This window comes from Planococcus citri, chromosome 4 (genome assembly GCF_950023065.1).
Source record: "Planococcus citri chromosome 4, ihPlaCitr1.1, whole genome shotgun sequence".
In the NCBI taxonomy this organism is placed as follows: Eukaryota; Metazoa; Arthropoda; class Insecta; order Hemiptera; family Pseudococcidae; genus Planococcus; species Planococcus citri.
The window spans coordinates 46,385,560-46,403,981 of record NC_088680.1 but is presented as its reverse complement, the minus strand read 5'-3'; the positions used below and the strand labels follow the sequence as shown (position 1 = coordinate 46,403,981).

Genomic DNA, 18,422 nt, shown 5'->3' with positions numbered 1-18,422 from the left:
TTCATGTATCAGGCACTCGTAAGTGGGTATAGGTAGATTGATTCGATATTTCTGACAATTGTCATGGTATTTGTTTCTTATTCACTTTTTCGGAAATCAAAACTGCAAGTACATATTTATGAGTATTCAACAAAGAGGTATACTAATACGAATGTACCTATTCGAAGAAACTCGAACTGGTTCAACTGGATCAAATTTACTAGAAAGTCTCGTATAGTGCGTGGTGTTTTTCCAACTTACATTTTTAGGCATCGAGTGTCAACAGTCGACATGTCCCGAAAGTTGATATGATTGTTTTGAAAAATTTATCGAACTGCATTAAATCGTCGATTCAGAATACATACGAATTGAACAGACGTAATTCTTAGTAAAACTTATGAATTCAATGAACTGAAGGAGTATTAGTATTTTCAATTTTGCTAAAAATTGAGAATTTTTGAAAGGACTCTGACAATTTTAGCAAAAAACAGGACTGTTGGCAATTATTGGCAAAACCTCGCATTTTTTCGCAATTTTTATCAAAAAAGGCTGGTCTAAACGTATTTTAAAATTTTTTAATAAAAATAGAGACGTTTTGGCAATTTTTGACCAAAAAGCTAAACTTTCAATCGCTTAACTTCTTTGCAAGGAAATTACATTTTTTCGCAATTTTTGTTGAAAAGGCGATATTTTTTCTATTTCTGGCAATTTTTGACAATTCTTGGGAAAAAAGCGAGACTTTTGGGTATTTTTTGACTCCTTGGTGAATTATGGTGAATTCTTGCTGGTGACAGATTTACCAGAAGTCACCAAGTGGGTTTATTATTTTTTTAAAGACGAAATTGATGGTGAAAAAACTACCTGAATGTCCTCTGAGCCTTTGAAATTTTTTTAAATGTCTGGTGACTTCTTGGTGACAGGTTCGCCAGAAGTCACCAAGTGGGTTTATTTTCTTTGTTAATAGGAAAAACCACCAGAATGTTCTTATGACTCTAGAAATATTTTTCAAATGCCTGGTGACTCCTTGGTGAATGCTGGCAACTTTTTGGTGGCAGATTCACCAAAAGTTACCAAGTCAGTTTTTGATTTTTTCAGGTGAATTTATGATGAAAAAATCATCAGAATGTCATCATGACCCTAAAAAATTTTAATTTAACTTTTTGGAATTTTTTGCGAGGAACTAGGTACAAGTTTTACCAAGAAACAAGGCTTTTTGGAAACTTTGAAACAGGGGGGATTTGTTACTATTTTTGGAAAAAAGCGAGACATTAAGTATCAACTTTACATACCTTGAAACTGAAAAAGTGGTGCAGCTAGTTGAAAAAAAATGAAAAATTCTGAAAAAATTTTGAAAAATACTTACATACTCTTTTGTTATGTAGAACATGTCGAAATATTTCATCATTTTCTTGAGAGAAAAGACGAATAAAATTTCTTTCTTGCCTAAATTGAGAATAAATTTTCCAAAAATGCGTTTTTTAAAACATAGACTAATTTTTGTATAATAACTTAGGTACATTTAAAAATTTGAACCAAAAAAAAATGTATTATATTTTGTTTTGAAGAGATTAGTACTTATTTTGGGAACCTCTGAACCACCTTTTGAGTGACTCACTCCGTCAAAATTCATCTATAGATTAATATCAACTCAAAATACGTCATATAAAATGTTTATTCAACGAAATTGAAAATCTTTGATTTTCTTTTACCTGTAATGAGTGCATTTTTCCAAATGAAAAAATTTGACAAAAATGTATTAAAAAAAATCAAAAGATTTAAATTTCTCTTCTGTTTCAAGTTCCCAAAATGGCAGATTTTTTTAAAAGCAATTTCACATTTCAACTAAGCACATTAATTTGATCAAAATTATAATTTTTGTCATAGAAAATGAACCCGTAAACCGCATTTGTAATTTTATAAATTTCGCAAAAATTGTGAAAGGAATTTCAGTGGGAAGTAAATGAGAATGCTGAAATTCGATTTACATCATATTTTCCATTTTTCGGATTGTGCTACAAACAATTAATAATATACTTAGGTATATGTGATGGTAGGGTGGACTGATAACTCGCTGCGAGGCTAATCCGAAATTATGCGGGGATATCTACATGTGAACATGATCATTTATTTTTCCCTTGTTGTCGGTCTGAGCTTTTCGCTCGGTTTGTGTCTGCGGGTAAAAGAATTCTGTAAAAAAAAACCACATGAAATAACAACAATTTGTTTTCTCTGACCTATCTCATAAATATTGAAAAAGTATACCCCGCAGGTATCAGAAAAAGAAATCGGAGCTTATAACTACGTACTAACTGACGTAATATTGAGAATTAGATTCTTTCAAACTTTTTGAAAGTGTGACATGAAAGAATTCAACATTTTTTTTTACGTTTTCAAAAGTCAGCGTGACGCGGATCAGCCTTAAATAAATTTCGAAAACACTCCCGGCACAAAAAACCTAACCATGTCAAAAATCCGAGCACAGTACAAGTTCATTCATTGCAAGCCCCCCCCCACTCACCGTCACTGATACAGATTTATACTGTCTCTTGTGGCGTGATGCAACTATCACAATGATTAGGTGACGTGCAGGTGTAGCTAATACCTACGTAGAATCTTGTTAAGCAATAATTCCAATCGCAATAGTCTAAATTGTCGTACAGTTTCCCTGATTAAAACTAGAAAAACACATTCGGCTTCTTTAAAAACCCAAACAACCTGAAAAGTTCGTCGCTGTGGAGTAAGTTAGGTCTAAGTATGGAGGCATCTACGAGTTGTTCAAATGGATTCCTTACCCGCGATTTCACGAAACTCGGCATTTTCGATTTCCAGTGCTCTGATTTTCTCTTCCAAGTACTGTACGTATTCATCCTGGGATGTCTAAATATCAACCATAATGTTACATACAAATGTGAATACGGATTTTGGCCTCAATTAACTGCATAATTATGTTTTCATCCTTACCGTGCCATGTTTTCGTCCAACTACAACAGTGCTCAGAAAGAGCGCAAGAATAGAGATAGATTTGAACATTTTACAAATTTGTCGACATATGAAAATGAAAAAACCGCAGATTTTGTACTAAAATTCTTTTTTGTTTGACGTTTTTTACTTCAAGTTACTGAAGATTTTCATCGACTGCCATGTCGGGTTCATTCTTAGTCAATTTTATAGTGCAGAAAGAATTTTTCATTGCAAAACTTACTTCTTCTGATAACAGATTTGAGATTACTAGAATTGAGAACATTATTGGCTTATTTTCGACCTTTTTATTAGAGTTTATTTACATTTAATTCAATCTCCTGGCGTACAGTTCTAGTGTCTTTTTTTTACTAACATAAATTGCTCCGCAGGATGCCTGGAAATGATGAAATTTGGTTCGGAGGAATTGATATTAATTTCAGGACTAATTATTAATTTAATTTTTACTGAAGGTATCTATATTTTTGAAAAAGTATAAATTTCTGAAAATATGCATAATTGGTCAATTATTTTTGATTTTCAAAAATTCACGAAAAATCAATTTGGGTACTTACCTGAAATTTTCCTCATAGTGGTTTTTAGACAATGCTATACTTTCAAAAATCGTGGTTCCGACTATTTGAGAGATATCTATCCTTGTCAGTTCAATTTCTAGTCATCCAAAAATACCGTAAATGTAAATAATACGAATCGGAATAATTGAAACCTTGATTATTTTCATATGACCCTGGTTTCGTGAGAAAATTTCCAAAACATGTTTAGAGCCCATTTTACCCTTCCTAAACATTTTAAGACTGAAAGATCGATTCTCTGAATTGCAGTCCGTTTTTACTGACGATATGAGACAATTTGCATGTAGGTATGAGACAAGTCTCTGAAGACGTAGTAGTCTGATAAAAAAAGTGAATTTGTAAAATGAAAGTTGAATTTTCGTAACTTTGATTAGTTTCATTCTAGAAACTTGTAAACTTTTTCGAATTTTTGGCAGGCATTGTTTCGAGACCAGTTTGAAGTAATCTTTCGTGATGTAGTCGTATGTTGGCTGTCTTACCATCACTCTGGCCTCATTTTTGGAGAGTGTGACGATCTGTGATTTTTTTCTCGTCGCAATATGTATTTAGGTATTTGACCCCAATGAAGTGTTATTAGGAGCAAATAGATATTTTCAAAATTGCAGAAGATATGACTAATGATGAAGAAACTTAAGATTGGGGCATCTATTTCAATTCATTATTTTGGGGAAAAGCTCAAAATTTTTCATCATTTTTTTATCACGTTTTTCGGTGATGGATTTAGAAAAATTACTGTGTATTGATCTTTTCGTTATGATGTCTCACCTACTTGAGATGAAAATCTTACTCTCTTCTTCCTTTTCATTACCTAATTAAAAATTACAGAAAATTAGATTTCCTCATTTCAGTTTTTTTTATTTTTATTTTTTTCTCCAATTCTTATTTTTAATGCATCAAAAGATTCACTTCACGTTTGTACGTATTTTGGAAATTATCCATGAGGACCTTTTTTCTAAAAATAATATTAAAAAGCTTCATTCATCTCATTCCTACTTGAAATTTATTACGATCCAAATTTTGACCCACAAATCTTTTTAATAGGATGTGAATTTTTCAATTTCAGAGGTATGAAAGAACATATTAATTAAATCGATTCAATTTCTTGATAAACATTTTTCAGATGATTCTTTAAAATTTGAGATTGAATCATACAATTATGTTTTTTTCTCCTGAATCGTTGGCTTATCTCACAACTAAGCGATTTTATCTGCATGCTTCTACTCTTTTATCATTTACAAACCCATACGGTTTGATTTTATCTATGATAATATTCTGATATCATATTATCCATTTATATTTAATTGGAATACTTAACCTTTGACTCAATAAAATTTGTAACGATACCCTCTATTAAATCAGTCGAATTTTAAAAATGCTCGTAGGCCTATTAGTTTATTATAAGAGAAAACAAAACACGAATAATTTTTGAAGTTAAATTTTTATTCGAGAAATTTCTTAAAACAAAAAAAAAGTATAATCCTATACCCGAAATATATACAAAAAAAAATTCACCTATTTATGTACATAAAGCATAATAATTTATTTACATCGATTTTGTAGGGGAGGAAAAGAGGAAAAAAACGTTTAAAACTTACATAAATATTGCACTGAAAATTAAATTAAAATTTATCTACACGATCGTCTAATAACACTAGGCAACAATTTTTGACCTTTTTTTTGTGTTCGGGTTGAAAATGGGCTTAATCGATAGTTTAGACCCTAAAACAAAAAACAGAGTGGGGTTTTTCAATTTGAGTTGTTTTTGTAGTCAGGAGAGATGATCAAAGTTGCAAAAATGGCCGTTTTTGCCCTATTTCACGAGTTTGTGGAGACATCAGTATTATGTTTCAAAAAAAACCAAGGTCATATTCGGATTCTACGCACTTTTTTAAGTAAACAATTTCACCGGATTTTTGATTTTCGAAGTTTCAAGCGCATACGGAAGATTTTTGTTTATAACATATTTTAAAACTCGGAGCGCGCGACGCTGGCGTTACTCCACCACGTACTCGTGGCTCGGAACCGTGTTCGCGCGGGCGAGGCTCTCACTCCGAGTTTTAAGATATGTTACAAACAAAAATCTTCCGTATGCGCTTGAAACTTCGAAAATAAAAAATCCGGTGAAATTGTTTACTTAAAAAAGTGCGTAGAATCCGAATATGACCTTGGTTTTTTTTGAAACATAATACTGATGTCTCCACAAACTCGTGAAATAGGGCAAAAACGGCCATTTTTGCAACTTTGATCATCTCTCCTGACTACAAAAACAACTCAAATTGAAAAACCCCACTCTGTTTTTTGTTTTAGGGTCTAAACTATCGATTAAGCCCATTTTCAACCCGAACACAAATATGCCGTTGCCTAGTGTAATTATAAAAAAAAAAAGAAAGAAAAGAAAACACTATACTGGCTATCACATTTATACTAAAAGTATATATTTATGATAAACGATATAATCGCGTCAAGAGACAATCGTAACTATAAAATTTTTGGCCATAATTTCGTCACACTAGGTTGTGAATTAGGTTGCTCAGCTGAATTTTAGGCAATACTCAGATTGCAAATAAGCGTTTTTTGATTCTTTTTTACACATTTAAAACAAAAAAAAAGAAAAAAATTAATATGCAACAACTCAACAAGACGTTCTTTTTCACATAAATGTAGAACGAGCTCACATGGGTATTTCGATTAGAACAAAAAAATTTACAGATCATGACTTAATCGATAACAATTTGCCCCCGAGAGGCGATATTTTATTATAAGCTGTCGAAATAAAACGTTATACATTCTCGAGTAAATATATAAGAGGCATTTTCTTTATACATCATACAAAAGAAAAAAAAATCATAAACGAATAACAAAAACAAAAAAAAAAGAAAAAACAGGAGAGTGAAAAACAGACTGAAAACTTTATATGCATAATACAACAACAATCTAACAACTACATAAAATTTTTAAAATTATAACACATTAAATACGTACAAATTTGAACGTTTGTTCAGCATAAAAAAATTGACTAGCACGTTCTTTTTTTGAGCATTTTACGAGACGTGAATATACCTTGTGAAATTTCGATTACCATAAAGATCAATTGAAATTGAGAAAAATAAAATGAAAAAATTCAATATTTTCCAATCCTTAAATCGTCAAATTCTTCCATTATCCATTCAAATTTCCAATTTGATCAGTTCGAATAAGAGAAGACGAGCAGAAATAAGTACATAGGTAGGAAACATTAAACTGGATCGCAAAAAAAAAAAAATGGTCAAAGGATTTTGAGGGAATATTTCGAAATGCAGTGTTACCAATTTTTTTGACTTTTATTGTCAATTTCAAAAACTCGAAAAAATATTTTATAAGTTTTTGCCAGTCTTATTCCTCAATTTTTGGAATTTGCAAAAATCATCAAAAAATTGGTAAGTAATTAAGTACCCTTGCATTCCAGAATATGCCCTTAATTTCATAAATAATGAGTATCTTTCGATAATTTACCATGATTAGATGCAGTATAGGTGACTCTCGAGAAGAAAATATTTTCAAATTTCGAAATTAACCCAAAAAAGTGAATTGTAAATTTTTAACTGCTCCGCAGTTACCTTTAAAGTGGTCTCGAATTTTAGCAGCAATATCATTTGGAATTGAGCCACGTTTCCTAAAACAATTTGGACAGGAGCTACAGCAAAAAAAAACACATTTTTTTCGAAAATTTCCCCTCTTTAGGGGCCTATATCTGCCCTCCAGAGATGCTTTCGTGGTAGGAATTTTTTGGGTAGCTTCGGACTCAAAGTGAAGGTCTTTATTACCTGAATTTGGTTCAACTTTATAGACTTTTTTTTCGCGATCCACCCTAAGGTGCATTGGTAGGTACCTACCTACCAGCTACCTATATATTTTGGTCAAGAGATCGAATACGAAGCTTCTTTCAAAATTTAATAATTTATTGCCTTTTCATTTTTCATGAAATACTTTGATTGGCCCAGAAAAATCAATTTAAAAAAAGTTCAACCAAAAAGTATTATGAGATGGAATTTTTTTATTACTTTTCTCGTAATAAATATCTAACGTCCCACAACTGCCTAGACAAAGGAATTAAATTAGCGTTTTCTGCATAAACCTGTGCATCAAGTTGTTGGAGAATTTTTGCCAAGTAGATTTTTTTCTTGAAATGACATTTTCAATACCTAATCTTCATTTGGATCAGTTTGACATACATTCAATCATCAAGACTAAGTACTAGTTTGAGTTTTCATTCATTCATTTCATTATTTTAATGAATTATCATCCCATTTTTCAATAACGTCTGAAGACAAACTGTGAAAAAATTATCGATGAAATAGACGTGAAAATTATTCAACTAAAATTCAGTTTTTTCAACTTAAAAAACAAAACTGGTAACTGTGAAAGAGCGAATTCCTGTTCCTTTCCTGTCTCCTCTCAATCCACCCTGTAAATCCTATACGAAAGTTTCCAATTAAATTCGCTCCTTTCATTTTTTCTGCAATAAAGCCAATTTTAGTTATATACCTCCCCCCTCCCTCACTTCTTTCCTCTCAACAAAATATCCCTTCAATTCAGCTCTCAATTCAAGAATTCTTTCCAAAAAAAATTTCAAACCGGAATCATTAATTTTTTTTTACATTCAATTTGTTCCAAATTTTTCAAGCCCTGCAATCATTTTTTTTGAGAAATTTGAGTTTTTTATCGTAATTTTTTGCTTTGATTTTTGCCCTAAATAAACAAATAACGAGGTATTATGTCATGTTTGCGTGGAATTGAATTTTCGAAAAAAATTTCAAACCTGGTGCTAAACAACTGAACCTATAATTCTGTGAACTTGTGATTCAAGTAGCAATCTTGTTATTCTTACAACGAGCGTGAAAATGCGAGAATTTCTTTGATCTGTGTCAGAAAAATGACTACATAAATTTACGAGCTCAATTTTTATAAATTTTTCAACAAGATTTAAAAAAAAAAGAATTCTGCCAATGCACTCGGGACAGATTTTAAAATCAACTTGGTTGCCAATGAAATCAAGAACAGATGCATAATTCGTATAGTGGTATCGAGTTATCCTTGAAGTGATTTTTTTCATCATCATTGGTGGTTGTATTCCAGACAATAAACTGACCGCAAGTGCAAATCATCTCTTAAAGAACTAATCAGATATCGTATGGCAAATAAGGTATGAAAATCGTTCGTGCACAAAGTACATACCTCTACCTAGCATTGTCCTGCAGTCCAAGTTTAGCTATAGGTACTATAGATGGGTTACGATTTGATTATGGAAGTAGTATGAGGCTACGATAATAGAAGCGAAATCAGGTTTAATGACAGGTGTTTCATTATTACGATAGAATGGTACACTAACCCCGGATTATTTTTCTTTTTCTTCGAGGTTTTTCAATTTTTAATATGCACAGACGACTTATACCTGTTGATAATTACGGCTTTATCCTTGGAATTGTTGATTGATCCATTTTACATAAACCACGTTCAAAAAAAATTCTCATAAATATCTACGTTTGTATGCAGATATTTATAAGTATTCGTGTAGCTTTTTAAATAATAACATTGCGACATATCGTGTATATGGCACATTTTTACTGGAAAAATTCACAATTATAATGGGAAATGGCGCGAGCGAAAGATTACGTTTTGAGGTAACAATTAAAAAAACATAAAAAAAAAGAAACGACCATGCGAAGTTCGGCTCGCTAATATACGCTCACGTGGAGTAAAATGTAAATTCGAGTCGAATAAATGCGCGTAATTACGTCGGAAAAGAAGAAAAAAAATTTAAAAATAAATAATAATTAACATAATAAACGAAGCTGCACCATATTTTAAATTACAATTTCAATAGAAAAAGAAAATACACCGAGTTGGTGCGAGGGGAATGTAAGCTTACATAGGGGAGTGTATGCTTTTCCCAGCCGGTTAATCGCGAAGAACCGGTTACCTGCGGAGGTAATTATAACATTGACGATGACATTTGTCAAGCCAAATAGTCATAGACGTAGGTCTGCGTACGTATTTGTAATGTGTATATTGTCACGTCTCGCGTAAAATACTCAAAGAACCTAAAAGTCATCCGAAACGAATGCTAATAATAAGTAAAATAGAATCCTGAACTTTTTTATTAATTCAGTAACCAGGGACTAGAGGTAGGTGTTTAATGGAATTAACCGTCGCGGTTAACCGCATTAATAAACTAACCATTTAGGTTAATTATGTATCTAGCCCCTCGTTAGTGAATTAATAATACGTATCTCAGGTGGTTAGATGTGTAAATTGATAAGGATTTCCGTAAGGTTGCGACATATGGTAGTGATAAGGTAATACGTTCATACTGGCCATTTTATGCTCTTTTTTCCATTTCATTCTTCTATTTTGGAACCAAATTTTGATCTGTCTTTCGGTCAGACATAAAGCGTGGGCGATTTCGATACGTCGTCTTCTCGTCAGGTAGCGATTAAAATGAAATTCTTTTTCAAGTTCTAAGGTTTGGTAACGAGTATACGAAGTTCGTTGTCTTTTCGTTTCACCGTTGGCGTTTACGGTACCTGTGTAAAACAAACAGAAACCAGACAAAAAGGGTTAGAACTGTCATATTATGTAAATCAATTTGAAAAATACATAAATTTAAAAATAGGCTATAGAAATTAAAATATTACTATGCTTATTTTACAGGAGATGATTTGATCAAAATTGATCAGAATTTTCAAAATGAACGACTCAGCATTTATTTAGTACCTCCCCCTGCCCCACACCCAAAAAAAGTTTGAATGCCAGAACAGTAAATGGCATGTTTTGATTTTTGGTAACCTTAAATTTAAAAAATCAAATTAGGACCAAAAATAAGAAGAATTGAAATTTTATCAAATTGACCTGAAAAGTTGAAAATTGATATAGCTACACCCTATTTTTGAACTCCAAGATCAATTGGAAAGGATTTGGAACCGTTTTGAGCAGATTTTTGAAAATTGAAATTTTTATAGAATTTCATCCAATGAAGCAAGTTGGAAAACTAAAATCTACTTTATACTCCAAAATTGCACTCGCTGAGTCGATTGAAGGTGGTTTCAAGCTGTTCTGGAGCCTCCAGCCATATTTTGGCGAATCCAGATTTTCAAAAAGTGCCATAAAAATTTTTCAAATTCACTTTAGCAGCTATAAATTTGAGTAGTGCTTGTTCGTAGTAGGTAGTAACCTAATTGACTGATAATTCATCCATTTTCCAAAATCGGTTTCTTCGGTTTAAGACTCAATATTTCTCCAGCAATTTCATGATTGGAAATTTTAAAAATAAGGCATACCTACCTAAGGTTGTAGGCTGGTAGGAAAATGGATGTGTAATCAGACAAGTGGGTCACTAATACGACTGAACATGGTTTTGTGGATACTGGATTCAGAAATGTTTTTTGACAGATTTTATAATATTTTTCAAAGAAAATTCTGGAGATTCTGAAACAGGCTAAAACCATCTTCAGCTGACCCGACTTATCAAAACTAAAATAAGTCATAATCCGAATTTCAGATTTTTTGTCCAAGGGGAATGGTTTCATTCACCCCCCCCCCTCAGTAACAGAGGGATGCTTAAAAAAAGAAGAAAAAACTCCAACATAATAATTCATTATTTATAATTTAAATTCCATTTGAAAATAATAAAATTTAATACAGAAATAACATGTACTAGCTGTTTCCATCATAATGACAGGTGTAACTATACCTGTGAAAGATCTTCAATAATGACTGAAAAATAATAAATTGATTTGAAAAGCTTACAAAAGAAGATGTCCCTGTCAAATGGACAGAAACTCAACAGAAAGCTTTTGAAACATATAAGTCTGAATTTTGTAAAGATTTTAAATTGCAACAAGTTCCTAAAGAAGGTGATCTATTTCGAGATACTAAATTATCAGTAGATGCAATGAATGGAGTACTCTTCTATATGGAAGGGGAAGAGAAGCAAATTATATTATTCGTCTCTATTGCCTTCAAGGACCATCAGAAAGATTTCACGCTTTTTGATCGTGAAATGATGTGTCTGGTAAAATGTGTGCAAAAACTCCAAATTTGGTTGCATGGTCGACGCATACACGCGGAAATAATATCTGGCGATTTTTTAATATAGGAGTCCTGAGTCATAAATAAAATATGCATAATTTTTCAAAAGTTCTAGACTTCACCTGACATTCATTTAAGGAATTTTTTTAAAGCTAGAAATTGTTCGAAAAAGTTGCCTACTTTAATTTTAAAAAATTGTTAATGATGTTTGTATGCAAAAATGAGTGTTCAACCACTCCTTCACCTGAAAATTTTTCTTGACATAAGCTGAACATTTTTCATAGTCATAAAAAGAAGAATCCCGTACTCTCTTTCATTCGACTTCACCCCTGAAAGCTTCATTCCTTTTTTGATGAATTATTTTATAGATTTTTAGTTGTTTTTAGTGATGTTTTCTTGTCATGTTTTTGACGATTTTTTCTTGAAACTTGATGCAGTTTTCTCTTGGTTGGCACTTTATGGAGACTTTTGATGACTAAAACAATTTTTATAGTACTTACTTCATGTGATTTAAAGATTTTTTTTCAATTTTCGTATTTGATTAATTTTTGCCCATTTTTAGTAGTCTTGGCAATTTTTGAAAAAATTTTACTCTTTCATTATTGATGTGCCTAGTTGTACACAATTTTAGTAAGCTAGAGGAAAATTATGAGATCTGATTTGGTCTAAATAGATCTTATGCGATCGAAATTCTCCTGGAAATTTCCGGATGTGATTCAGTCTGATTAATTAGCACTGACCAAATCCAATCAGACCTCCTCCATTGAACCTGATCAGGTCTGAACAAATCTAAATTTAAATTTAAAAGTTTGATCTGACCACATCTGATTCGATTTGCTCGGATTAAATTGAACCATAGAATGTCTGGGTCTGCTCAGATATGATTAGATCCAATTCCATTGGGTAAATAAAAGAGCGTTGTTTTGCCGAATTTCAATGAAAAAAATCTCATTAATTTTGGTTAATTTTAGTGATTTTGGAGATTTTCTGATACTTTAATAATAATTTTTGCCAATTTTTGGCATCCCAGAAGAAAACGATTGAATCTAATCAGATCTGCGTTCAGACGTAAGTAATCAGATCCAAAAGGGAATACCTCGTTGAATTTTGACCAGATCTGAATAGATTTGATCGGATTCAAACCTGACTCACCAGAACAGAGTGGACCTGGTTCAGATTGATATAAGTATTTTGATCGGATTAGAGATCTATGTATTCAGACCTGATGAGATCCAATCATTTCCTCCGAGGATGTACTTGATGTTCAAGGGTTATGGCAACTTTTTCAAAATTTTTTCTCGAATTCTGAGACATTTTACTTAATTTTAGTCGTTTTCAATCAATTTGATTTCATTTTAACAAATTTCAATGATTTTTTTTCACTGCAAAATGTTTTTCAATTTTACTGAAATTTCTTAGTTTTCAATAATCCAAGCTAATAAAATGCGGTAGGTATTGTAAATATTTTGGAAAATGTTCTTGTTTTGAAATTAAAGTGAATTATGTAAATGTACTAAAATGGGATGAGGGAAGGGCTCTCCCAAGTAATGCTAGGCTAAATTTTCGTGGAATTCGTTCATAAAATCAAAAATTCGAGAGAAATATCATCAAAACAAATTTTACTATAGTATAAATAAGAATCATTCTAGCATATAGTAGGTAGGTATAGTGTAAGTAAATGTAAAATACATGTATTTAATACTACGGACATTCACGCGACCGCGTGAGCACCACCATCGGTCTTAAGCATTATAATAAACGTGCCAACTTATTCGTTCAAGAATTTCTTAAATGATGCAAATAGAAGACGTTTTAATTAAACGATATTTTTGAAGTTCACGGTTCCGTTTTTCTATGATTCTCTCATTCGAATATCGTTTAACTTTTAAAGACCATAGGACTGTACTCTATTATGATGACGAAAGCACACGTCTTCTATAGTGTGTGGAATCACATCTCAATTAAAAAAGACCGCGTATTTCTTATGTACTACTCGTACGCCCATTTACGTACTTAAACTTCGTTATAATGGTACTTAATTCTCAAGTTTTTCTTTCGACTGCATCGCATTCGCATCTGTGCATCGATTCGTAGAAAATATTTAAAAATGGGACCTTTGTCAAAGGAATCGTTTCGATAGACCGTGAGACGTTTTGCTCCAATTGAAAAAAACACTATTATAATTAATTGGCGGCTGTACCAGAGAGTGTATCGACGCATCCGCGTCAACGTCCAGGTTTAGCCCTTTGTTATATCGGAGACCGGAGAGTTTTGGCAAGATGTGCTTTACACTCTATGAGCTTTGTGCAAGTCGTTAAAAATTCTAGGGATTTTACGAGCTGTTGGTAAATTAGCAGCTATTACGGTTTTATTGGATGTAAATGTCTCGAGTAGGCATAAGTATCGTGATTTATGTGTTTTTCGTTTGCTAAATTGAAACGTAAGTTCTAATTAGTCGCTTCCAAGGTGAAGAACGAGCAGATTTTGTCTATCGTGGAGTCACCTATGAGATGTCTTGTATAGAAATGTGCGTAATATTTAATTCAAAATTTTGCTTTAGAATAGCAAAAGTGCTGAGATATTGGCATTTTATTAATTAATCTGGAAATACTGATTCAGTTACCAAATCAGTGACGTATAGTGACTGAAAATTTTTAGATTTCGATGTCAAAAGAGACGTTTTATTATGCCTTTTCCCACATGCTGAGAAAATTATTTTACTTGTTACCAACTCAGGCCTTCTTACAAAAAAAAAAAAAAAAAACATTGCATTTTTGGCCGAGTGAAGCGACAGTGCATTTTGGAAAAATTTGATATTTCAATATCAATACCAACATTTTCAATTCAAGGTTTTCAACTTGCAGATAAGTTCTTTTCAATAGAATCCTTTTTTTTTTTAAATTAGGTATCTATAAAATGGAAAGACAACTTCTCAGATTTTACCCTCAAACTTTCAATAAGTATATTTCAAGAAAGTTAAAAAATTCAAAATTTTTCCAAAAAAACTCCTGTAACCATAAGTAAGAAATTGGCACCTGTCCTGCTGTCCACTTTCGCTCCTTCATATCAAGCATACAATTTTTGATCCTTTATTGAAAATTCTGATGTGATATTTTCTAAAGATGAAATTCTAAAATATGCTCTTCATGCCAAAAATTGGCAAAATTGAATCCATAGCTCTTCCAAAATATTTCCAACTTGAGTGAAATTCAGCTTAAATTGCAAATTCATAATTCAAATGTATATAGGCTTATAAAATTCAGAATGGAAAAAAAACGATAGTTTACCTTTTGTTTTTATTTTATTGTCTTTGTACAATTTTAGTTATATTTACTCCTATTTAAAAGATTGTAATATACATGCATTGCCTATTCGCTTATATGTATTTAGAATAAATAAGATAATGTTTTCTTAATCTATCTATATCTATTTTTAATAAACATTTTTTACAAATATTTCTATGCTCTTTGGCCTTTTTTTTGTAGATTCAAAAAAGAGATGAGGCTGTGTGTATAATTATAAAAATTTCAAGAAAGAAGGAGAAAAATTGGTTAAAAATGTTTATTAGAAATAAGTAAATACAGAAATCCTCAGGTATCTTGATTATTCTAAATGCATTTAGAATAATTAAGATACCTACCTAATGTTTTCTTTATCTACCTATTTCTAATAAACATTTTTTTTTACAAATTTTTCTCCTTCTTTCTCAAAAATTTTTATAATATGCACAGCCTCCTCTCTTTTTTCGACCTACAAAAAAATACCTACGAGCATAGTGGAATAAAACGCGATTTGGCCCTAAGTATTTCTCGAATTTTCAAACTAACCAGCGTAGGTTGGTTTTTGTATGGTCCAAAACACCTGTGATAAAATTTTTAGATTGCCAAATCTCCTTTAACTTCTTCAAAATGAAGTGAAATTGCAATTTCAGTTAAAAATTTCCTATACTTTGACAGTTTTTATCAGATTTTTTTCAAACTTGCAGGGATGTTAGACATTGCCAAAAGTTATTCATGGAAATTGTTTGAAATTTTTTTCAAGCATATCTTTTGGGCAAAACGCGCAGCTTTAGCTTTTGAACGGCACTTTTGGTCACTTCTTTTAAAGGTACTATATGAACAAAGTACATAATTGTGTACCTCACATAGATGAATAGATAACATTACACGTACAATCTATTTTTTTCATAATTTTTCATATGGGTGGAGGCAATCAAAAATGTGAAAAACTGATTTTTTTTTCATGGCTGATTTTTTAAAAAATTTATTTTTGTCAGGTTTTGTTTCTATTTGGAAAAATGCAATAGGTACGGGTAAAAAAATTCAAAGATTTTCAATTTCTTTGAAATTAACATTTATGAAGTATTTTGAGTTAATATTATAGTCTGTAGATGAATTTATTAGCTGGGTGGGTCACTCGGAAGGTGGTTTAGGAGTTTTCAAAATGGGGGGAACCTTTTTGCAGCACAGAAAACAAACGGGATCATTTATTTTTTTCTCATATTTGGTGTGGGCTTTTCGCTCGGCTGGTGTCTGACTATTAGTCAATTATTGTTAAACCGTCGTCTGTACAGAAAACACATAAAATAATAACAATTTGTTTTCTCTCATAAATATTGAAAAAGTACCGTGCAGGTGCCTCAACCTATTAGAGAAAAAACGCTGAGCTTATAACAACAAATTTTCCTATGAACTCTCCTTGTAAAAATCTACAGGAAACGATCACATAATAGAAAAATAACAATTCAAAATGTAAAGGGGGAGGTTTGTGGATCTGTTTTTTTTTTGCATACATAAGTTAATAACTCAATGCTTGGAATTCCGAATGAAAAGAAAAATCAGACATTCCAATTTCTTGAAAGTTGAACCTGAGAAAGTTTACCTGCTGCTTCAATTTGAATAAAAATGTTGAAAATTAGTGATTTTTTAAAAGTTTTCAATAGTGTGACTTAATGTTGAGAATTCGTCACAATTTTCATAAAAAGTTTCTGAAAGTCAAACAAAATATTACAAATTCGAAAATTACTCGTTTGCAAGTTTTTAAAAGTGTGACATTAAAAAATTCCACAATTTTTTCCAAGTTTTTGAAAGTCAGTGTGACAATTTGTCGTGCAGTTTCCCTGCCTAAAACTAGAAAAACTCACCCCATTTCTATAAAAACCCCGACAACCTGAAAAATTTGTCGCTGCGAAGTAAGTTAGATTTATGTATAGGGAGGCACCTATTACGAGCAGTTCAAATTGATCGCTTACCACCTAATAATACGCATAACTCGGCATTTAGCTTCTTCTGTACTTCGACTTCCCGAGTCAACGCTTCGAATTTTTTCTTCAATAATGCGATTTCCCTTAATTGCATTGTGCGTTTATCATCGGATGTCTAAATATCAATCATAATGTTACATAAAAATGCGAATACCGATTTTGGCCTCAATTAACTGCATAATGTTTTCATCCTTACCTTTACCTTTTTTCGTCCATCTACAACAATGCTCAAAAAGAGCGCGAGAATAAAGATGGATTTGAACATTTTACAAATTTGTTAAGTGGCCTAAGTATACGGAAATCGAAAAACGCAGAAACACGTGCCTTTAGTTGTATTTTTAAAACTCGTTTTTGTTTAAAATTATTTAGGTATAGGTAAGTACTTTAAGTTACTGTAGATTATCACCGACTGCCATGTCCGGTTCATTCTCAGTAAATTTTATAGTGCAGAAAGAATTTTTTATTTCAAAACTTATCTTTTCTGATAAGGTATTTGGATGGAAATCTCTTCAGATCAGAGTTGCAATTTTTTGGAAGAGAGGGGGTACTTTTTATCGAGTGTGTAGGGTAAAGTCGCCAGTAGTTGAACAGATTTTTGATACTTTTTGATAAAAAACAATCTACAGCTCAAGTTGATATTTTTTTGAAAACTTTCGTAAGTACATCTAAAAGAACACAGTTTTCCTTACATTTTGATTTGTGTTTCACATTGATAAGTGCATTTTTGAGATTTTTACGATCATTTCAAAAAGTGTCCAAAAAACCCCAGTAATTGACACCCGGCTTATCGAGCATGAAAATGTGATTATGAATCAATCAAAAGTAGTTAGAAAGAAAGTGTATCTCATTAGCTTTCAAATGGTGTAATAACCATCTCAAAATGTTCAAAATTGTTTGATGGAAAAATAATTGTAAAACACTTTGCAAAATTTTCATGGTGAAAATAAAAGTTTATAAAACGCAAAAAGTATGACTGATAATCATCACCTAACTCACGGCCAATAATAAGCGAGGTATGAATTAATTTTTAGTGCAATCAGTGTTTTCAATAATCACACTGGGACACCGAAATTGCGATTTTTGTGACGTAGGTGTCAACTACTGGATCATGTCAACTACTGGTGACTTTACCCTACCTATGTTAATTAGAGTAAACAGAAATAATTTTCTTATTTCAAAACCCATTTCTACTGATAACTTATTCGGATGAAAATCTCATCAAATTAGAATTGAGCACATTTTTTTTTAGAAATTTTTATCGACAGGAGTATTGAGGCTTTTCAAGTTATTAGAATTGGAATTAGGGTCATTCCACGTCAATTCGACCAAAAAGTGGTAAGGGAGGTCGCCAATTTTTTTAAAATTCTTCCTGTGGAAAGACCTTCCAAAGGGATGACCAATGGCGCAAATCGCAGCCCTTTAGCCCTTTTTTAATGGCTGCTAGGGGATGTCAAAGTTTTCAGTGAACTTGAAATATCATCAATTTTAGTAGTGGATTACTCGATAACCGCGATACCTACCAAAATGGAACTTTTTGGGGTTTTAAAAGGCTTTTTGGTGAT

General features: G+C 31.8%; 1 protein-coding gene and 2 long non-coding RNA genes across 4 annotated transcripts in view; all 3 read right to left on the bottom strand.

Moving 5' to 3' along the window:
* Positions 1-1,771: 1,771 nt before the first annotated feature.
* On the bottom strand, positions 1,772-3,122 carry LOC135844867 (uncharacterized). Its single transcript, XR_010558655.1, has 3 exons — positions 2,941-3,122; positions 2,772-2,856; positions 1,772-2,166 (listed from the first exon to the last, which is right to left on the bottom strand). It is a non-coding gene; the product is annotated as an uncharacterized LOC135844867 (long non-coding RNA).
* Positions 3,123-4,949: 1,827 nt separating this feature from the next.
* The window catches only part of Scr (Sex combs reduced), a 66,832-nt gene continuing 53,359 nt past the window's right edge, over positions 4,950-18,422 (bottom strand). Inside the window, exon 2 of one of the 2 annotated variants that reach the window (XM_065364913.1) lies at positions 4,950-10,093. In XM_065364913.1, the coding sequence (XP_065220985.1) occupies positions 9,801-10,093 (293 nt within the window). In that variant the 3' untranslated portion in view covers positions 4,950-9,800. The remainder of the gene's footprint in view (positions 10,094-18,422) is intronic. The other variant, XM_065364916.1, reaches the window with a different exon arrangement.
* Positions 15,250-17,658, bottom strand: LOC135845999 (uncharacterized). The gene is made up of 3 exons (XR_010558868.1): positions 17,057-17,658; positions 16,849-16,975; positions 15,250-16,162 (listed from the first exon to the last, which is right to left on the bottom strand). It is a non-coding gene; the product is annotated as an uncharacterized LOC135845999 (long non-coding RNA).